Here is a 21563-nt window from a genome sequence, read left to right on the forward strand (position 1 = left end):
TGTAGCCAAGTTACCCCCATTGCCCAATCCAACAGTCAACTCTCCACAACCAGAGTCACCTGACGGGTATTCGACCACAGACACAAAGCCCAGGCAAGACCAAAATAACTACCTACCTGAGCCCAACCAAAATTGCCAACCCACAGAATCGTAAGGTAGATAAATGTTATTTTTAAGCCACTAAGTTTTCGAGTAGTTTGTTATTCAGCAAAAGTTAACTGATACAGAGCCTAACTAAAATAAATCTAAACCAAGTAAGCTGTCTTCAAAGCCTGAAGCTGACAATTCTGAATACAAATCTGAATATTTTCCTTCAGCATATTAAGTCCAAACCCCTGTATCCTGGGAGACACAATTTTTAATTGCACTTCCACGAGGCTCGGGCAGTGCAGCTTGCCATTCTCCTGCACCTAACTAGCACTGTGAAAGAACTGCACATGAGGAAAATTATGGCATGCAAATTATTCATACATTGTTTACATTGCTTCTTTTTATTTTTTATGGAGAAATTTGTTACAAATTAATTTTTTAAGTATTTTTATAATTATTTATTTACTATGGTGACACTGATTAACAAAATGCAGTAAGTTTCAAGTGCACAATTCATCAGTAAGTAATATATGCGTTGCTTCTTTTTAAACTACAAAATAAAAGCAAATCTTTTAAAAACAATAGTCCATCCGTATTCAAATTTTAGCAGTAGAAATACATTTATAGTATATGAATACATCACTTTTTCTCCTATCATGACCAGCAACAGTTGCCTTCTCCTAGAAGTAAAGACTCAAAATACTGTGACGCTACTACATAGTAAACCATTTTTCTCAAGGACTCAAGTGCATTGACAAACTTAGTTCACCAATAATCACAAAATATGGTAGGTATTATGAAATCCCACATAGGTGATATGAATTTCATGAGAAGTTATTAAGTTTGCATTCTGTAATGGTACTTCCTGTGATACCTTTTGTTAGTCAATGTTCCAGCCGTATTGCAACACATAATCAACCACAAGCTGTAGGAACTGACCTGGCTACAGAAACTGAGCATGGAAGCATAATGCTCATACTGCCTTCTAGGGAAAGAGGTTCAAAGCTCCTCTCTGGTCTTCTCCCTATCCCCCTTACATAAGTAGTAGAGGAGTGGTGAACTGATGGGTAAGATTCCTAAACGCTTGATAAACCAGTTTCTATTGAGTGGAACCTTGAGAATATAAACAATTCCATATAGGTAGAAAGTCTTTTTCTTGATTCATTCCCTCTGGAGCTGGTAGCTGCGAGTTTTTTTCTCATTGGAATAACAAATTCTGAGATTTGATTTTGGCTTAAGGGAAACACTAAACCATTCGTCCTACTTTGGTTTTGAGTTCTAGGCTGCCTCTACACTAAATCTCATTGTGGTCAAGCCCAGCTCAGTAGATTGCTGAACTGAGGTTTGGAGCCAATGTCCCAGTTAATAAAATGTTACTTTGCTCTTTTGCCACTTTTATGCACATGTATCCTGTTTGGAGAACACAAAGCTGGTAGGACCAAGGCAGGATTCAAGTATTCCTGTGTCTCCCGGCCTATTATCACCATACTTCCATCCCTTAATAGTACCTGGATCTTACCTCTGCTCCTCACACTGACATGGTCTCAGCAGACAGAGCAAATATGTGCCCCAGGAACTGACATTTGGAAAGCAAAGTCCCACAAAAGAGATTGAAGTTCAGTCCTCAAACTTGAAGCATTGCTACTGTAGGTTTAGAATATGATCTCCCATGTAACATGCAGGTGTTGGTATTGGTGCAAATATTCATTTAGAGCCAGGGTAGCCTTGTCTGTGACTTCAATTTGCAGGAGCAAAAAGGTCCACAACATGACCTAGGTCTCCCTAAAATAAGCAGTGTGACATTTTGGCCTATTAGATCCAAATAGTCATATGGCTAACTAGAGACAGGCCCAGATTCTATTCCTCTTAATCTTGTTTTAATCTGGAAAGAGAGAGAATGATGATTAAATAAAATTCTGGGTGTCATGTGCCTTAAATTTTGAGTCCCTTCACCCTATGTTCTCATGTTGACTCTAATATGCACATTATATAAATCCTAATCTACGAATTTGTGGAAAGAAGATAAAGGGATAGAGTAACAAAAAGTAACCCTTAGTGATTTACAAGGCCTAAGTAAGAGTTCTTTGCAATGGCTTTCCTGATCAAGTACCTTCAGTGAGCACCGCCAAGTATCTAATCCTGGTTGTGATTTCAGACTTCAGAGTGTGGATGCAATCATCGAAGGGAAGTAGGGTTCACTAATTAAAAGGGAATGGAAACATTTACTGCATGGGGAAAGTAGCCTTTTGAACTGAAGGAGAGAAGAAAATTTGATGAAAGAAAAAACAAGTCAAAAGTCGTTATATAATGCCTGTACCTAGGAATGCCTTGGCTTTGAGAATTGGTTTGGCCTGGAAATAGTGGAAAGCCCTCAGTCAGCAGATAGAATGACTACAGGACATTTTAAATGAACTGAAAACTCTTGTCCAGGAGATAATTTGAGGTTTAGGAGTGATGGGAGCCAAACTAGGAAAGAATTAGAAAATAAAGGAAAAGAAGAAAGCTTGAGATCTTAGAAACTAGGACAAAAATGAAAGGAAAAAAAGGACATGCTTATAAAGATATACCCAGACCTAACTGAAATCAGCTCTCATGAAGGTAAGGAAGGCCATCTACCCAACTGTAAACAACAAAGCTCACACATTTGTAAGTAGTAGATAGAATACCATGACAATCTCAGTATAAAATGGGTAAATTATCATATTTCAGCAATGCTCTCATATGGCCAGTATGAAAACTACATAGCATTTGGAGACTTACAGTTGATACTTGAAGAAAACTTAATAAAGTATCAATCCCAATTGATGGTGAATATCAAATAGTTTAGCAAAGATGGGACCTAATACAAAGATCTTTTCTGTCTTGGACATAGCAGATAAGCTTTGTTCTCTACCACTGAAGGAGATATGTTAGTTCAAAACTGTATTCATGATGGAAGGTAGAGAGTTGGACGTGAATGATACTTACCACCAACCTCCCATAGATACATGGAGACCTTCAAAAATAGACCATATAATTTGATAGTTGTTCTACCTATGGGCAAATTCTAATATCCATACTACAGGAAGATCAGAAATTAACCAAGCATATCTTGGGGGCAATACAGAAGGCAAGGCTGAAAGTCGATGGGAAGACTTGAACTTCCCATTATAGTTTTCCAAATATAGCTCAAAACTGACTACAATGGCCTAGATGAAAGTTTCCCTAGTGAGAAAGCAATGTATCAGGAAAGGGACAAATAATCAGGTCACTAAGCTAACCGATGGGGGGAAAAAACTTGGTATCACTAGATTTCTGTAATGGTTATATGCCTCAGTACAGAGAGAAAGGCCAACACTTCGTCCAATTATTTAAATGAACCACTGCTACTAGCTTGGAGAACACTTAAAGAAACAATAGCCTGCGCACAAACTTTGGCCTTATAAAAAATTTGGGAATCTTTTAACCTCTGCCTAATAATAATTCCTAATATCATAGCTACTGGTGATTTGAGAGTCTCACTTGTTAATAGAGAGAGTTAAGAATTCAGTACTTTGTACCAGTGCAGAATACCCTGATCCATTCACATCACCCACTGTCCAAAGAGGGGTAGATTTTCTAATAACAGTTGAATGATATACTACCCTGTCATTACTTAAATACCCCACACTTTCTTATGAAATAACTAAGTGCTAAGAATAGCTGCATACAAAATTAGTGTCTTATTTGGGTTTCCTCAGAAATAGACCCTGAGACAAAGATTCTAATGCAAGTAGTTTATTTAGGAGTTGACCCCAGGAAACACCCACAGGGGAGGAAGTGATACAAGGAAAGGAAAGCAGTCAAAAGAGTGTGTTATCAACACAGCTACTACTGTGGGTAAACTCTGGGGAACCATACAGATCGTATACCTTCGAATGACCTTGCTCAAGGGGTGAGAGAGCTGGGATACTTATATACCAACCCCAATCGATTTTTAGTTGAGAGCCACTCTCAAGAGATGTTAATCCTCTAGCTCTTCCAGCCTATCATGCAAAGGGTAGAAAAGCCTTCCAAGGCCTCTGATAAAACCCTCAAACAGATAACTGGCAGTTAAAAATCAGCTAGAGCACACAGAAATGATAAGGATGAAGGATATGGGACATAACAGATGGCATTAGCTACAAGTATTTGAACCACAGGAAAATCTTAACTCTTGCCTATTGGGGAGGGTAGCTTAGGCAGATTAAATGAAATAGACATGGGATCGATACTGATAGAAGTTTGAAATTTGATGGAAACAAGGAATTCAGTTAAACAAAAAATTCAGTTTTTACACCTGGAGAGAAAGCAATGTGGACACCAGCCTTATTGTGGGCCTTGAAACTGCCCCAGGAATCTTAACTAGCTGCATTAGCTACTGTACCACAGAGGAGGAACAATAGACCACAGTGGGGACCTTTTCCAGTAATTGGGAAATAATAGCATTTTATTTTGGTGACAGTAGTTTCAACAGTTGGGTAGAGGCTATTCAAACCAAACACACTCAGCAACTAAGATAGCTGCAAAGATTCTAGTTCAATAACTGTGAAGTCTCACACAATGGACCAAATTTGGAAGCTTATGTAATGGGAGAATTGTGTTATCTGACAAGTATCCAGCTTTTCCATATAGCATGACCACTCATAGGCCAAGAGGCCAGGCAGCCAGGGAACAGGAAGGAACTGTGCCACAAACATCGAGATGCAAACAGCTATGATAAAAATGAAATTGAGCTCACCACCTTCTTTTGATTCTAAGGAAATTAGGGCCTGAGTATCCAATGGATCACCAAAGACAAATGCTTTATGAGGGCCTCTTTGGGAGCCCAAGGGTTGTTAGGAAACCTATTCATCTCATCTTCTATAGACAGAGGCCTTGAGTGAAGGAAACCACTTAGTGTCCCTGTTCTTCTACTCACTTCTCTCCTTGCGTGTTCTCCAAACAAGGAATCAGATTGGATCAGATTCCAATATAATCAATTGGACCATTTTTGCTGGTGCACTGGATCACAGTTAATTTAGAAGACTGCATTCATGGATACAGCACTCTTCTGCTCCCTCTGGCCTCTAAGCAGCAGACATGGTAAACTGATTATCCTTTTTCTTCTCAACATGGCTGCAGGTCTAGGGTTATTACCCCATCAGTTTAGGCCTCTTATTTAAAATGTAATTTCTTTATTGGGACTTTTAAATTCTCTATGACACTTTGTAGAAAATTGACAGTAGGATGTTTCCTATAAAGACTTGGGGCATTTTATATTCCCAATATTGTATTATTTGGACTGTGCTGTCACTTGGTGTTCACTGTACGAGTTTCTTTGGTAGGCTGTGTTCAACAAAGTGCTGTACATAATCTAAAATTAAGGGATAGAATAGCTGGTGAATTTTTCACTAAATATTTAGTGTGGTCCTTACATTAATATCCTGAATAAGTTTCACAAGTTTCTGAGGATGACATCAGAGGCATTCAATGAACATCTTAGAGAGCTGAATTTCACATCTCTTTGGTCCCAGAAAGGCTCATAACAGCCATGATATGAATCAGGGAAATGGCCCATGAAAAGGCTAGAAGAATTTACCTGAAGATTTTCTCCCCTAAAGTAGACTGTCACATATAGGTTAGCAATTAACTCTTTGGGTTAACAGAGAAAGAACGAGAAGTAGAGATTGTTAAACTTCCATGAAAGAACTTCGAAGACACTAATTGTACCTGCCCCCACCCTCCATCTTCATTCCTAAGAAATGCTAAAAGGAACCTTCATACACTGCTGGTGGGAATGTAAATTGGTACAGCCATTATGGAAAACAGTATGGAATTTCCTCAAAAAATTAAGAATAGAGCTACCATATGACTAAGCAATTCCTCTTCTGGGTATCTACCCCAAAATTATGAAAAACATTCATTCATAAAGATATATGTACCACTATGTTCACTGCTGCTCTATACATGGTAGGCAAGACATGGAAAGAACGTAAGTGTCCAATGGATGGCTGGATAAAGGTGTGGTACATATATAAAATGGAATACTACTAAGCCGTAAGAACAGATGAAATGTTCTCATTTGTGACAACATGGATGGATCTTGAGAGTGTATTATGCCAAGTGAAATCAGACAAAAAGAGACAAGAACCTTACAATTTCAGTCATATGTAGGATATAAAATAGAAAGCAACAAACAAAATAAACTTATAAACAGATGACAGAAGGATGGTTACCAGAGGGAAAGTGGGTAGAGGAGAGGATGAAGAGGGTAAAGGGGATCAAATATATATGGTGACGAAGGAAGACTAGACTTTGGATGGTGAGCATACAATGCAATATACAGATGAAGTGTTATAAAAGTGTACACTTAAAACGTATGTTATTAACCAATGTCACCCCAATTAATTTAATAAAAAAAATTAATATAAAAACCTTTAAAAAAAGAAAAAAGGAAATGTCGAACTGATTGATCGGAGTTCAGGATGCTCACTGGGCTGTTTTTCAGTGCATGGAACTTGGGGATATCAGTAAGACCTTCTTAAGTTTTCATTATCTCCCACTCAAGTGACTGTAACTTTTAATCTCATTAGAGTAGAAAATTCTAAAATTTTATGTTGAGTTAAGGAGCTCTGGATTGAAGTTTAGAGCCACAGGATGAGCTACTGAAGTATTACTTTGCTTACCTTTGCTTCCTTTGCAGGCCTTACAGAAAAGGACAAGGATGAATTTGGGTATCTCTGAGTCCCTTGATCTAATATTATCCTAATGTCATCTCTTACTAGCATCCCAACAAAGTGCAGCAGATGACAGTCTAAGTTCTAATAGTGAAAATAGTAAAAAGAATCCAATCAAAAACATAACAGTAAGAAATATGTAATTAGACCATGAATAAAAACTTGGAAGAGTCCAGCAAACAGTGGGTTGTCATTCTAGATCTATTCCTTTGTTGCAGGACCCCTATGAGAAGACCGAGGATGTTAAAGATGCTGACTTGCACTCAGAGCTACCCAAGATTTGCCAGTGGTATACCAAATAGAATTTGATAGGAAATGCAAAAGATCTTGGTAGAGGGAGGGAGCAACTCTTTAATGGTCCAAACCTTGTTTTGATAACTAACACCACTGTCCTGTGTTGCCAGATTTTCTCATTTATTGTGTGCTTCACACTAGATTCTGATCCATTTTATCTGTTCCCTCATAAACTGACCTTGATTATGGTTAAGTGCATACTAATCATATAACAGACTCAGGTTCTTTCCTGAACAGACAGCCTCTGTAGCAGACAATAATGTAAAACATTCTGTTTGATATCCTACATTTGCCAGTCCTCTTACACATAAACAAAACAATGTGACTAGCTCTGGACAATGAAATATTAGTAGACATGACATGTGGCACTTTTGGGCTGAGGCAATGAAGTGCCTACATGACATTCTCCAGCCTTTCTTTTTTTCCTACAGCAGCAGAATAGGTCACATGTCCCAAGAGATGTAGCTATAAAACAGTAGAGCCTCAGCCTGAAAACTTGAGTGATTGTATCGAGTATATTCCCTCCCATCCTCGCATCCCTCTCACCTGCGATGGGATCTGTAGTGTGAGCAAGAAATAAACTCTTGGTGTGTGTAACTTCTGACACTTTGAGATTGTTATCTGAGCATAAATGTATTCCTGTAGAAGACAGCCCCCATTTCTCTTGTATACATAGTACTTATTTCATACTCTTAGTTGTTTATTTAGTTGTTTATAAATCTACACGTTATACCCAGATTCCTCTGAACTGACAGAAGGTCATGCACAAGTCAGCAAGCAAAGCTTTAACTTTCAACCAAATACATAGTAATGAGCAATACAATTCAGTAAACACAACTATTTTCTACTGCACAAAAAACAGGAAATAATTAAATTTCTTATAGACATTTCTTTATTATATTTCCCACTTGAATATTTAGAGAATAATTTAAATGTAATTCATACTGACAGCAAGCACAGTATCAAATATTGTTCTTTTTTAATATTTTTCTGTTCTCACCCTTTATTCCTTTAGAAAAAAAATATTTAGATGACCTCAAAGAAACAATTATTATGCTAATCACAGTATGCAATAACACAAGCCCATACTCAATAGAAAAGAAAGCAACAAAGAAGTGAAAAAGTCTTTCTCCTCAAATCATTTTAATTAATTTTTCCACAGCCATATAAATTTAAAGTATGAAACAACAATAATACAGCTATAGAATCTAGGTTCTCTTTCAAAGCAGCGGCATATAAAACATAGAAAAGCTAAAACCTCAGCACAAGCTTCAAAAGAACAAGGACTGAGAGGATTTCGATGAAGACATGAAATGCACAAAATACAGTACACAAAAATACTAGAATGCATAAAATATAAAGCTACACATTTCCGGTAGAAAGCATTGTAAAATATATAAAATATGCAAGAAATCAAAACCAAAAAGATTTTTGAGTACCATGAATACACTGGAACTGGCAATTAGCATTTGAAGATGGGAACAAGAAAATAGCAGTTTCCCATTTAAAACTTTATTTCTAGGCTTTAGGATTTCACCTTCTTGACATCCTTCTTTCCAGAGCTCTCAGTAGCTGACTCTGCTTTTCTTTTCTGTGACTAAAATGGAAACAGATTTAATGTTCTGCTCCAATATGCACATTTTTAAATGGCCCAACAATGTTAAATCTAGGATGTAAATGCATTAAAAAAAAATTTTAACATGAATATTCACTTAAATGTTATACTCACAGTTAATGTTCTATTTAGCCCAACAAACTATATAACCCAATGTAAAATAACCTTCAAAGATGTTTCTTTTTAAGAAAAGACAAAATATGCATCAAAAATAGTCATCAAGTGTCTACTTTCACATACTACTATAAAGGTACTCTTATCTTAAAGAACTACTTAATACTTAAAATTTTCTGGGGAAAATGTTATTTATGAATGTATTATTTTTTCAAACTGTATGATAGATGTTAAAATACCACATTTCATATATTCTATGATGCACATTTCTTTCTCACATGAGCATCTCTGAAATCAGGATGCATCTTAAAGTTGATCACGAGTTATAGTTACTTAGCAACCATTTTTCTCAACAGTACATACAATAATGCTGTGTCTTACAGTGGAAGGCATCTCAGACTTGATGAAATATGGTAGTTTACATAATCTCACTTGAATAACATATATTAAAGACTATTTTAAATTGTAGCTATGCAAGGCAACCTGTCTGGATTAAAATCAAGTCATCTTATTATTCAACAGTTAACTTAGTAGCAAGTAAACCAAGTAAAGCTCTGCTGTCTGCTCAAAGTTCTCATTTGCATTCATAGTTCCACAAAGATCAGAAAACCTATTTGATCAAATCAGAACTCCTGTTTCAAATTCAGCCTCATCCCATCCCATCCCAATCCTTTCCCCTACTCCCCAAGACAACTCTAGTCTCAATTTGAAGGATTTTACTTGCATTATACTTTTGCTTAAAGTCATGAGGAATTTTTTAAAATACTGAGCCCTGTTACTAGGGAGTTCCTAACTATACGTTCTATAAACAAATAGGAAACAAGTGGTCGTAGTGTAATTCTTTTTCTGTCAAAAACAAATTAGCAGTTCATAAAAACAGTTTTTATAATAGGTATCACTATGGCATTAAACATAATATAGGTATTTTAATTATGTAAAAAAAATGTGATCTACCTAAAAGTTAGGAAAATGCTGAAATTTTTACCATTGGAATTTTAGTTGCCCGTTTCTTCTTTTCCGCTCTCTCTCTTTCCTCAATTTCCATATTTTCTTTCTCAATCAATGAAATCAGAGTATTACAGCGTCTCTGGAATTCCTAAACCAAATAATAAAAGAGTTTTAATTTCTGCAACCCAGAAATAATCTCTAAAGAGTGATTATTTAATTGTATCACTTCTGTGGTACATAATTTCTAAAGTTGGTGTTCTTTAGAACAATATTCATACAGGATATTAATAGACTCCATGAAAAATATGAGGAGGGGGAAAATGTCATCTGATATGTGGATGGGTAAACAAACTGTGGTACATCTATACCATGAAATACTACTCAGCAATAAAAAGGAAAAGAACTCTTGGTACACACAAAAATCTAGATGAACCTCAAGGTAATTATGCTGAGTGAAAAAATCCAATCTTACATACTATAATATTCCATTTATATGACATTCTTGAAATGATAAAGTTTAGAAATGGAGAACATATCAATGGTTGCCAGGGTTAGGGAAAGGGGGGAGAGTGGGTGTGGCTATAAATACCTAGTACAAGGGGGTCTTATGGCAGTGCTGGTTACATGAATCTACATGTGATAAAACTGCAATGATCTACACACACACAAGTGTATGTATAACCAATGAAATATGAATAATCTCTATGAATTGTACTAATGTCAATTTGCTGGTCATGATATTGTACTACAGTTATGCAAGATGTTATCAGGGAAAACTGGGTGAAGGGTGCATAGGACATCTCTGTACCTTTCTTTGCAACTTCTGTGAATCTATAAATATTTCAAAATAAAAAGTTAAGAAAAATAACATAAAAAGGGGGGATGTCCTATTGCCAAAATAAGTTTTGGAAGTACTCAGTTTACAAAAGTGAAACAAATTCCTTTACTACAGGGCTCCTCAGATACTTCAAGTTCCTGATGATCAATGTGAACCACTAGGTGAGAGAAGCAGAATGCAAGCAGTCCCCAAAGCTATTCAACCAAATAACTCTCTTCTCAGGGTTTATCTTGTGAGATAAGAGTTCCGAAGAGCACATCTCAGGAAACACTGCTGCATTTGTTAATTTGGAGCAAACAATAGCTGAAAATATTTTGCATTAACCTTGCCACTACCTATATTTCACTGCCAGCAAACCAATATATCCAACTAGAAACAATTTTTATGAATTAATGGTGAGCATTAAACATGATTCATTAATATGGACACTCATAATCTGTACACTTTTCTGTATTTTAAAGGTAAATAATAGTTGAATATCAAAGGATAAATAATATTTTTAAATGATTCCTTTTCTGTATAAGCAAAAATGTCCGTTAAAATACAAAATAGCTAAACATGCAAATGAAAATGTAGGTTTATTGACAATTAAAAATCCCAACCAAAAAAAATGGTCTAAGTTCAAGAATAGAAACCTCATTTAAAAAGTCCAAATATTTAAAATTTCATTCAAACTAATGATCAAAGAAATGCAAAGTAAAACAATGTCATCTTTATCAAATTAGCAATGATATGCACATGCACGCTTCTGTGGCGTGTGTATCCAGTACTGGCAGTAAGATGGTGAAATGACAAGTCTCATTCACTGATAACAGGATGCCAACATTATGGACTGAATTGTGTCCCCTCAAAATTCATATGATGAAGACTTAACACCCCCACAAATGTGACTTGTCTGGAGATAAATCCTTTAAGGAGCGAATTAAGGTTAAATGAGGTCATAAGGGTGAGGCTATAATCTGATAGGACTTATGTTCTTATGAGAGGAAGAGACACCCAGAAGCATCAATCTCTCTACACTCGCAAGACAAAGGACCATGTGGGGACATAATGAGAAGGTGCCATCTACAGGCCAGGGAGAAACCAACCAGAAACCAAACCTGCTATATAGCACCTTGATCTTGGTCTTCCAGTCTCCAAAACTGTGAGAAATACGTGTTTAAGCCACCTGCAGGCTAATATGCTACCTTTCTAGAAAGCAATTTGAGAATATCAATGAAGCATCTTAAAAATTACATACCCTTTGAACTAACAATTCCACTCAGAAAATTTATGTAAGGAAATAAGGGATATATACAAAGATTTACAAAAGAATATTTAGTGCCGTTTTTCCGCAGGAAAATTCTGAGGACTAAATTTTTAGTAATTCGGAAATGAAATACACAAACACATCTTATTATATATGTATATACAGAGAAATAGCTGAAAGAATATTAACTACAACATTACTAGTGGTTAACAGCAGGTATCTCTGAGAGTAGAACCAATGGTAACTTATATTCTTTATACTAGCCTGTATTTTCCAAATTTTCTGCAATAAACATTTAGGTGTAGGGCAATCTGTAACTTTTTTAAGAAATGGCAATTTTTTTTTAAGTTTATCATTCAAAATAAAAGCCAGAAAAGTTACATACGGAAATATTATGAACTATCCAATCATTTTCTACGCTCTAAAATTCATGCCCAAAAGGAGGCAGAAAACCAAAGACAGTCTAGCCAGAAAAAAATTCCTCATTAATGAGTTATTGTTTAACTATTACAAATAACCTTACCAAACACTGGTACATTAAAGTTTCTTGTGCATATTCAATTACCCAAGGTTAAACAATTTAGGAAAACTAACACTGGAATTTTCTTTACTTACAAAAACAATACTGGTATCTTTAATATTCTCTAAAGTTTCATTTAATAACACACAAATTAAAAGGTATGTTATTCAATTTATGTATTATTATAGAAAGGGCTAAGTTGATCCTGATGAGATTTGAATATTGGTTTCTAGGGAGACTAGATAGAGTTTTGAAGCTGATTCTTGAATCATCATGCTATACCTTCTGGCTATTATTTTTCTTAAGGTATAGTTACCTCTGACTGCAGATATCTTTAGATACACATTCATGGTTCATACGAGTGATTCAGGAAAAAAAACTAGTACTTTTGAGAGAGTCTCATATGCAGAGAAGTGGAATATCTCAAAATGATTATACACAGACTGTATAATAAGTTCTTACCTTCCATTTCTTTTAATCTGTCACTAACTACTCCAGACATAGAAAAATAAACTAACTCACTAGAGAAAAGCACCAAGGAACTGGAGAGTATCAATGTTACTTTATTACCACAGGTGATGGCACTTTCTGTAGAGTTATCAACCTCACTTTTTATCCATATGCTTAAAGACTGCCTAACTAAACAGAAGGTATCATAAACAGAATATTAGCTAAAACCAGAAATTACAAGGAGAAAGGCCAGGTTACCAATAAAACAGTGATGTACTTTTTGAGCAAGTGACCATGAAATGACTATGAGAAATTTCATGATGTCAAAAATACTTTCATCTTATATGATTTTTCCTTTCACATACATGTTCTCCTAGATTCTTATATCTACTTATCTTCCTACTTTCCTGAGGTAATAGAGAGTGGTTCATATGGTCTCAAACTGTTTCTACAATTCTGTAGTCTAATAATCTCTTTCACTCACCATTTCCCCATGCTGGATTTAGGAATGAAGTTAGAGAGAGAAAAATAGCACACAAGAGGAAAAGAGGAGATGTGAAAACAACAAAGACAACAGGAAAACGACAAATGGAAGGCTGTTCTGCAATGTTAATAGCTGTGGCAAAAGACAAAAGTATTTTGTGTTCACGCATGTGTGGAAATGCTGGATTTTTTTAAAAGTTAAACAAATTTCTTCATGGCAGGGCTTCTCAGAGCTTTTCACATTCTAATGTAGATTGGAAATGTCCAGGGCAGGATTCATTTATCATCATTTCCCAAAACTATTTGAACACAGAACTCTTGTTCTGTGTATCAGTTTGCTTATCCTAGTACAATGTTTGGTAGAAAACAACTAGGGAAATGCTCTGCAGGGTAAGAATGATGGATAATGCTAAGTTTGGATCAAAGTACAAAAAAAAAACCTAGAAACTGAGAACAAAGAACTAAGGAATTTTACTTAATTGACAACAGAGTTTCATTGATTTTTGAGCAGGAGGAGGAGTAATATAATCAAAGGTGTACTTTGGTACTTGGAAAACTTCCCTTAATACAGATTCTCAACAGCGAGAGTTCATAAAATTATAGACTCTTAACAATTAGAAAGGGCCTTCAAAAATCATTCAAGTTGATGCTTGAATCCCTTCTACTAGGTCCTTGCTAACTAGTTTTCTGGCATGTCTACATTCTTCCAATGATGGGGTGCTCTCTACCTCCCAAGGCTGTCTATTCCACCTTTCAACAAGTTAAAAATGTTCCCTTATGCAAAGCTACACTTTGCTACCTTCTAGATTCCAGCAATCAGTTCTAGGTCTAACTTTTATCGTTATAGAAAACAAACAGATTCTTCTTCTGTATGACAATACCTCAAATATTACAAGGCAGCTACCATGCTTCCATCACAATCAACAGGGGACACCCCAAACATCCCTCATCTAGATTAAATAGTCTCTCCCTTTACCCATCCTTCATTTAACACTTTTCTTAAAAGACTGTTTAACACTTGGTTATATAATTTCTTTCCACCTTTCTTACACATTCTTTTAAACCAGGGGTGTCAGCACATCTTGTCTGTGAAGAGCCAGAGAGTAAATATTTTTAGCTTTCCAGACCACATGGTCTCCATTACAACTACTCAGCTCTGCTGTTGTAGCATGAAAGCACCTGTATACAATATATAAATAAGTGAGTATGGCTGTGTCCCAATAAAACCTTACTTACAGATACTAAAATTTGAATTTTGTAAAATAATTTTCATGTCACAAAATTTTTCTTTCGCTTTTCTTTCAAAGAGTTGAAAAGATCAGTACTATTCTTGGCTTGCAGGCCATCCAAAAACAGGTGTCAGGCTGCAATTTGCCAATCCATTTTAAACTACAGACTTTAGATTTACTTCAAACAAATTTTATTGCCTTGGTTTTCCATACCTTTTTAATGGTTTATGATTCTATTCACTGCAAAGTCACTCAAGTTTCAACTTTTGAATACTAAGATATATATCTCTACCTTTATGTAATAAATGACAGAATGTTCGCAATGAGTGGCACTGCCCCATAGTGTGTAGTAAACATCAATCATGCCAGGCTCCAAATTCAAATATCCTTTGCCCCAATACTCAGCTTCAAAGCATCAATTCAAAAGGCACAGAAAGCATCAATATACTTGAAATGACGTATTAAAAGAGATTAAAGAGGCTCAACATCACATTTCCTATGCACTAAAATCCCAGACACTAAGCCTACCTAAGTCTGAACTACAGAAGGTCCATGCCCATAACAGCTGAAAGTCAAAAACAAGTGAGTGATCATAAGCAAAAAATAAATAAATAAGCTGCATTCCACATTTGTATTTCTTAACTTTTTAGGTAGTTCTATAAAATGAGAATTTTCTTCTACAGTTCTAAGTAAAACAAAATGGGTATTTTTTTTTTCACTTTTGCTCTTTTATAAACTCCCTATACTTTACCTTCAGAATCAATACTTTCAACTATACATTGTGTGGTATATTTCCCTGGTTCTTTGTCACCTTAGAACCTCTATCATACTAACAAAAAGCAGAGGCATTCTATAATAGAAACTCAGGGTTCAAGCACACCAGCAGCTAAATGGGGGTTAATATTCTAATAAATATACACATTTCTTAAACAGGTATCAAATGTTATGAAGCTTTTACTTAATTGCTGCTGCTTAAATATCATTATTTATAAAATGTTATGCCACCTCCTCACAAGGTAACTCATAAGTATAAGTACATAAAACAAACTCCTGTTAATGCATTTATTGTATTTCAGATTGTTAGAACGGTTTGGTCTTAGATCAAACATCATTGTTACTAATAAAACACATGATATTTACAACTGGCTGCTCAAACTTATTTTAATAAATAAAAGCTGCTGAGATGATAGCCAAATAAAGTCTAGCATTAGAAAAAAGTAGATGAAAAGGAAAGAAAAGAACTCAAATCCACTGGGTATATTTCTTCACATTCTATCCAAATCTGATCCAACTGTAGGAGTCTATGAGATAGCAGCAAATTCAAGTACAAAAGTTCCATGCTCATTTATTCACTGAACGCCACTTTGTGCAAGGTGCTATGCTGATCCCTTAGAAATAACCAACTGCATTTGAAGGTTAAGAGAGCAATATTGTTTTTAAAGCCTCTGGGGTAGACTAGACAAAGGAAGAAAAAAAAGATGAGGTATAAATTTGGGAATCATCAGTCTATAGTTGGTAGCTGAGGTAGATGTTTGCCCACTTCCACAGAATAGTAGTTCTGAAATGTAAATCCGATTGTGTCACTGACCCATTAAAATCTTTCAATGGCTCCCCACTTCCTATAGACTAATGAGCAAAGACTTTAACACAGCAGACAGAGCCCTTTGTAATTTGGCTGCCAGCTAGTTCTTCATCTCCCAGAACTTCCCTACTCACACCCTACCATACCAACTTATTTGGCAGTTTCTGAATATGCTGTGCTTGTTTATACCTTTGCACATGCTGTTTTCACAACCCAGAATATAGTCCCATGGTGAATTCCTAGTTTTTTAAAACTTGGTTCTAAGAAGGACCTCTTCTATGAAGCCATTCCTCTGATTGAACCCCCAAAGCAAAGTTAAACACTACCTTCTCTGTATATATCTCTATATAGGACCTCTTCAAAATTAAGGCTGAAAAGGGACATTTCCATCTTTCAAGTGCATGAGTTAATACATCCCTATGAGCATAAATATTTAACATTTTAATAATTCTACAAGTCAAAAAGAATCCAGCAATATGTTTGTTTACCAGTTTTATCAATAATGTATTAATTCATATTTCTCAGATTAACAATGTAATGCTCTAAAATATCAATGTTAGTTGTTATCATACAATTAAGTAAAGACATAAAAAATTATGAGTGGCTTTCTTTGTGAAATTTTCTAGACCATGCTGCATAAGCAACAAACAAAAGCGTTATTGTGATTACAGAATAAGTTGGAAATTTTTGATTTGACTTTCACTTTTCTAAAGTATCTAAAGAAAATCCTTCTCTGTGAGCAACTAATAACCTACTTAACATTTACTATCACTGATAAACCTATAAAAGGGAAGCAAGCTAATTTCTAAGAAAAATATTTTTTCTCCTACAATTCTAATTAATTTCATTTTCTTAATTTTAAAGAACATTTCATTAACAATAAAGTTGATTTGAAAACAAACAGTAATAACTTGAATTTTTTTACTACACTATATACAACAGTGTGATCTCTGAGATGCTATCAGAAAAAAATTCATTTAAACTACTGCAAAAGGCAGGGTAATTGTAGTAATTAATTACTAATACTTTAATTCAAATCCAAGGTCCATGGCCACAGGCAATGTGCATACAGTTTCTTGAGCTGACTAGGAAAGAAAAAAGCTCCCCAAAAATTAAGGTGTAAGAATTTTTTTACTAAAATTAAGAGTCACAGCAACCTTGCAAAGGATGCAATAAATGGTTACATCAAGAAATGTTCCTCAATATGAATGTAATTAATGCCATTGAATCATACATTTAAAATGGCTAAAATGGCAAATATTATGTTATATGTATATTTGTCACAATAAAAATTATTCAAAAATAAAAAAAAATAAGAAATGTTGTCTCACAGAGTTAAATTCTGCTTTTTCTCCTTTAGGTACTTAAAAAGACCTAAGCAGGTCCCAAGAATTACTGATTAAGCTTGTCTTTTCCAGTAAACCTACTAATATGCTAGATCTTTTGGATCTCTAAGATTCTTCTCAAATCTCCCAGTCACGTTAGTCTATCATTAAATGAACAGAAATAATACCCTGACATCCATTTCCTAAAAGGAATGGCAACAAAATTAATGAGTTCACGTTAGTAAACAGATTGGCAAACATTACCAAAAAAGTACTATAAAGTATAAAGTATTATTACTTCCTTTTTAGTCATTTGGTAAAAGTCCTTTTCATTCTGATAGTTTTTGAATGTCCTAAGACTAACACCCAATTTTAAGATATTTTTCTTAGAAGGAAAATGGTAGGGCTATTCATATGCTCTGAGCTTAAAAATCTAAATTGATCATATCCTTCCTACTTGTTTATGTAGTTCAATAGAGACTGATTACTTAAAGATCACACAAGTTCTCAGAGAAAGAAAGCACAATTTTTTTAGCACAGAGAAATGAAACTAAAACTCAATTTTTCTTCTGTGTATTAAGAATTTTTAAATGGAGAAGAACCTCAAAGAAATCTTCAACCTTCAGCTGAAGGCTTTCAAAGTGAGGCATATTTAGAAGCAGAGGTTCATGCCTTTAAGCACTTTAAGATTGTTAATTTAAGTCAGAAGCCATGAATTCAGTACTTTGAGGTCTCAGAATGAAATATAACTAACATGGTTTCTACTTTTTTTCTATTTCACACTATCAGTGTCTCTGGGAAAGAGAGTCATCTTTAAGCAAGATTATGTTTTTAAAGAAAGCTTCTTAAGTAAGCTAAATTTAAACATTAATAAGATTTTAATTGGAACACAGCGACACTGGCATAATGAATCAAATTACATACTCTGTATTTCTAAGATGGGATTTTTTCAGTGAAACAAATTATTTTAATTTTTGAAATCACATCTGCATCTTTTAAGAGGGAAATTTTTCTTCCTAGATTGTGAATGTGATTCACTATATAAGAATAATTATTTAAAATGAGGGGGCAAAGAGATCATCTAGGAATATCGATAATATATTTCTTTAATTCTCTAATGATTGATATTGTTATAAAATATTCCAAAAAGATGGCCTAAATATATGCATATTGCAAAATATACTACCTGTACTCTAAATCAAGAAATATTAGCAAAACTTATCCATTAACCAAGAGGAAAATAAAAACAATATAAAAGAAAAGTTAACAAACAGAAAGCTAAAAGCTTTGGATTAAAATATTTAAATATGAAATAAACTATTATGTATTTTTAAAGATTCTTGAGAAATCAAATTCTATCTTTTAGAAGGTAATTAAGAGCAGAGATGTCACCACTTGCAACAGACAAAATGGTTTCACTTTGTAATCACCTATATAGTTAAGATATGCTCTTTGGAAAATACACATTAGAGATTTAAATCTCTTGGTAAAGAAAGACATAAATGTTTTGTAAAAAGAAAATAGAGGGGGAAAAAAAGATTCTTTACGAGGGAGTCCAGAGATATCTAGTGGTTACATACTTGTTTTTTTCTTGGAAAATGAAATAAAGTTATATAGTTCTACAGTCACGTTCATATTACAAATAAGATTTTCCTTGCATTTTTGAATCTGTTTCATCCTACTGCTTTTGTTTAATGATTCCAGAAACTGAGAACGGCATTAAACTCTCAAGCTTTTAAAAAGTTAGTAAAATATCACTGAAATAATCCTTGAAATTCAGCAAATGTTCCACCACATAAAAGGGCATGTATGACCTAAAACATGATTCACCGAAAAAAGCAAGTAGGCACTTGTCTTTTACAAGTTGTTTATGCTATGCTAAATGAGATCATTATACACATAAAACTCCAAATGGCTAAAATTTTTAAATACAAGTAGTACAAACTTCCAATTATAAAATAAATAAAGCATGGAGATATAATGTATATAGCATGGTGACTACAGTCAATAATATTGTAGTGCAAACTTAAAAGCTGCCAAGAGAGTAAATCCTAAAAGTTCTTACCACAAGAAAAAAAATTTCCTTTTACCTCTATACAGTGACGGATGATAACCAGACTTATTATGATGATCATTTTGCGGTGTATACAAATATTGAATCACTATGTTGTACACCTGAAACTAATAAGTTACATGTCAATTATAACTCAATTAGAAAAAACGCATGGCTTTTGAAAGGAGTTCTCTGCTAAACATGGTCACAGATGCACTGAGCTAGGAGGCACCTTAAACAGCCAAGTATCTCATGGCCAAAGCCTTCAGTTACAACAGAATCTTATTTTCAAATCTAATACAAAAGCTATTCAAAATTGTTCTTCAACAATCTATGTCAATGATCCAAAGAACCCTGTCAAACAACTCTTCCCTACATCCAACCTCTCAGCCTTTCACACTATAGATTAATTCTTAATTCTTTCTGCTGCATCTTATTAACCCATGCATCTCTTCATATTCTTTTGAACAAGTAGAGCACTTTAAATTTATTTCTATTAAACGTCATGCTATAAGATTCAACCGATCCATCATTCCAATTTCCTTTTGGATCCTGGCTTGATCCAAAGAATTTGCTAGTTCTCCCAGCATTATGTATTCCATAAACTTGATGGGCACATTCTAATAACAATCCAGGAACACTATAAATTTGTGTTAAAGTTTTAAGGAATATCTCATCTTATAAAGCATCCACCAAAATTAGAATCTTCAATATAGTAACTCAGATTTTTCTTTTCTTTATATTCATCTTGAACTGAAATCATAAAATGAGTCAAACAAAATATTAAGCACTGTTTGTACTCCTATGAACTTCTGGCCAAGAAAACATTTATGATAAATAGCAACTACTCAAATGTCCAATGTTTGGATTGTTAGTTTCTGGTTACTTCTAATTTTTAGGCTGTATAAATCTACTTTTGTTTTAATTACCTCAGCTGACAAAAGACTGATAACTCCAAAAATAAAAATGTGTTGCATTTATTTCAATTTCATCAGAGCACTGCTAAGCAGCACTAGAACTTAACAGGAACACAATTCATGTTAGAAAGTAACAGAGTAAATTACATGCAGCTAAAATAAAAATACCTCTTCTACTTAATTATTCCCTGTTTCATAATATTCTTATGAAGACTTGACTTAGGCAACAAATCCTTCTCATTAAAAACAAATCCTTAAGCTATTCACATGGTCTTAAGTATTACTTGCCTAATTACAAAGGGGAAAATGTACCTATAAAATGGAGAGCTCTGGTGATCACCATATTAACCAAATGATCAAACTTAGCATCACCAAAAGTATGACAATCTGACATATGTATATGTGCCTCCTGATGTCATGCAATAAGAAGTACACATCATTTATGTTGCATTCTTGCCAAAAATGCTTAACCTAAAACTAGCAGTGAACAATAACGAGACATATGTGGGACATTCCACAAGACAATGAGCCCAGGCACCTTAAAAAGGTCATTGTCAGAGGATTCTGGAAAACATGGCCGAGTGAGAGACGTGCTCAGATCTCTCCCCTTGAAATAACAATAAGTTAAACATCTAAACAAAAAAACTGAACAAACACCCAAACTGCACACCAGCACGTCTGAGCAGGGGATCTGCACATAAGAGCTACCATAGGTCAGAACCCCCGGCGTTGAGCAGTGGACTGGGAGAAATAAAGAAGCTGACTCTCACAGCCACTGTAGCTGCCTGCAAGAGGAGGGGGAGGAGAGAAAGAGCAGTGACTTCCCTAGACAGCCCAGCCTGGAAGCGCTGTGAGGTCCACCCAGCCAGCAACAGGGCTCAGTCATCAGGGCAGAAGGCAAAGAAGCGGGATGGCAAAAAACAACAGTTGTTTTTATCAGCCGTGGTTGCAAAACCGAGGCTGAGACGCAGTTCACAACCCGTAACCCAGACGGACCCTCCCCCCATACCCTCTGAGACGGAACACTGCGGAACCCCAGGGGAATCTGAGCAAACGTCACCTAGACTCTTACTGACACTGACAGGGACTGAAACTGAGGGTATAAAGCAGGGATCCGAAAGGCTTAGATGCCACCTACTG

At 35.0% G+C, this 21563-nt stretch overlaps 1 protein-coding gene across 7 annotated transcripts in view; it reads right to left on the reverse strand.

The window, feature by feature from the left end:
- Positions 1 to 7974: 7974 nt before the first annotated feature.
- SMARCA1 (SWI/SNF related, matrix associated, actin dependent regulator of chromatin, subfamily a, member 1) overlaps positions 7975 to 21563 on the reverse strand; it is an 85447-nt gene continuing 71858 nt past the window's right edge. For 4 of the 7 annotated variants that reach the window (XM_023525485.1, XM_011384197.2, XM_011384192.2 and 1 more), the window contains 2 exons: positions 9815 to 9925; positions 7975 to 8697 (listed from right to left, as the gene is read on the reverse strand). In XM_023525485.1, the coding sequence (XP_023381253.1) occupies positions 8626 to 8697; positions 9815 to 9925 (183 nt within the window). In that variant the 3' untranslated portion in view covers positions 7975 to 8625. Of the gene's footprint in view, positions 8767 to 9783; positions 9926 to 21563 lie in introns of all 7 variants that reach the window. The other 3 variants (XM_011384196.2, XM_011384194.2, XM_011384193.2) reach the window with 3 other exon arrangements.

Source organism: Pteropus vampyrus, unplaced genomic scaffold (genome assembly GCF_000151845.1).
Source record: "Pteropus vampyrus isolate Shadow unplaced genomic scaffold, Pvam_2.0 Scaffold566, whole genome shotgun sequence".
Taxonomy (NCBI): Eukaryota; Metazoa; Chordata; class Mammalia; order Chiroptera; family Pteropodidae; genus Pteropus; species Pteropus vampyrus.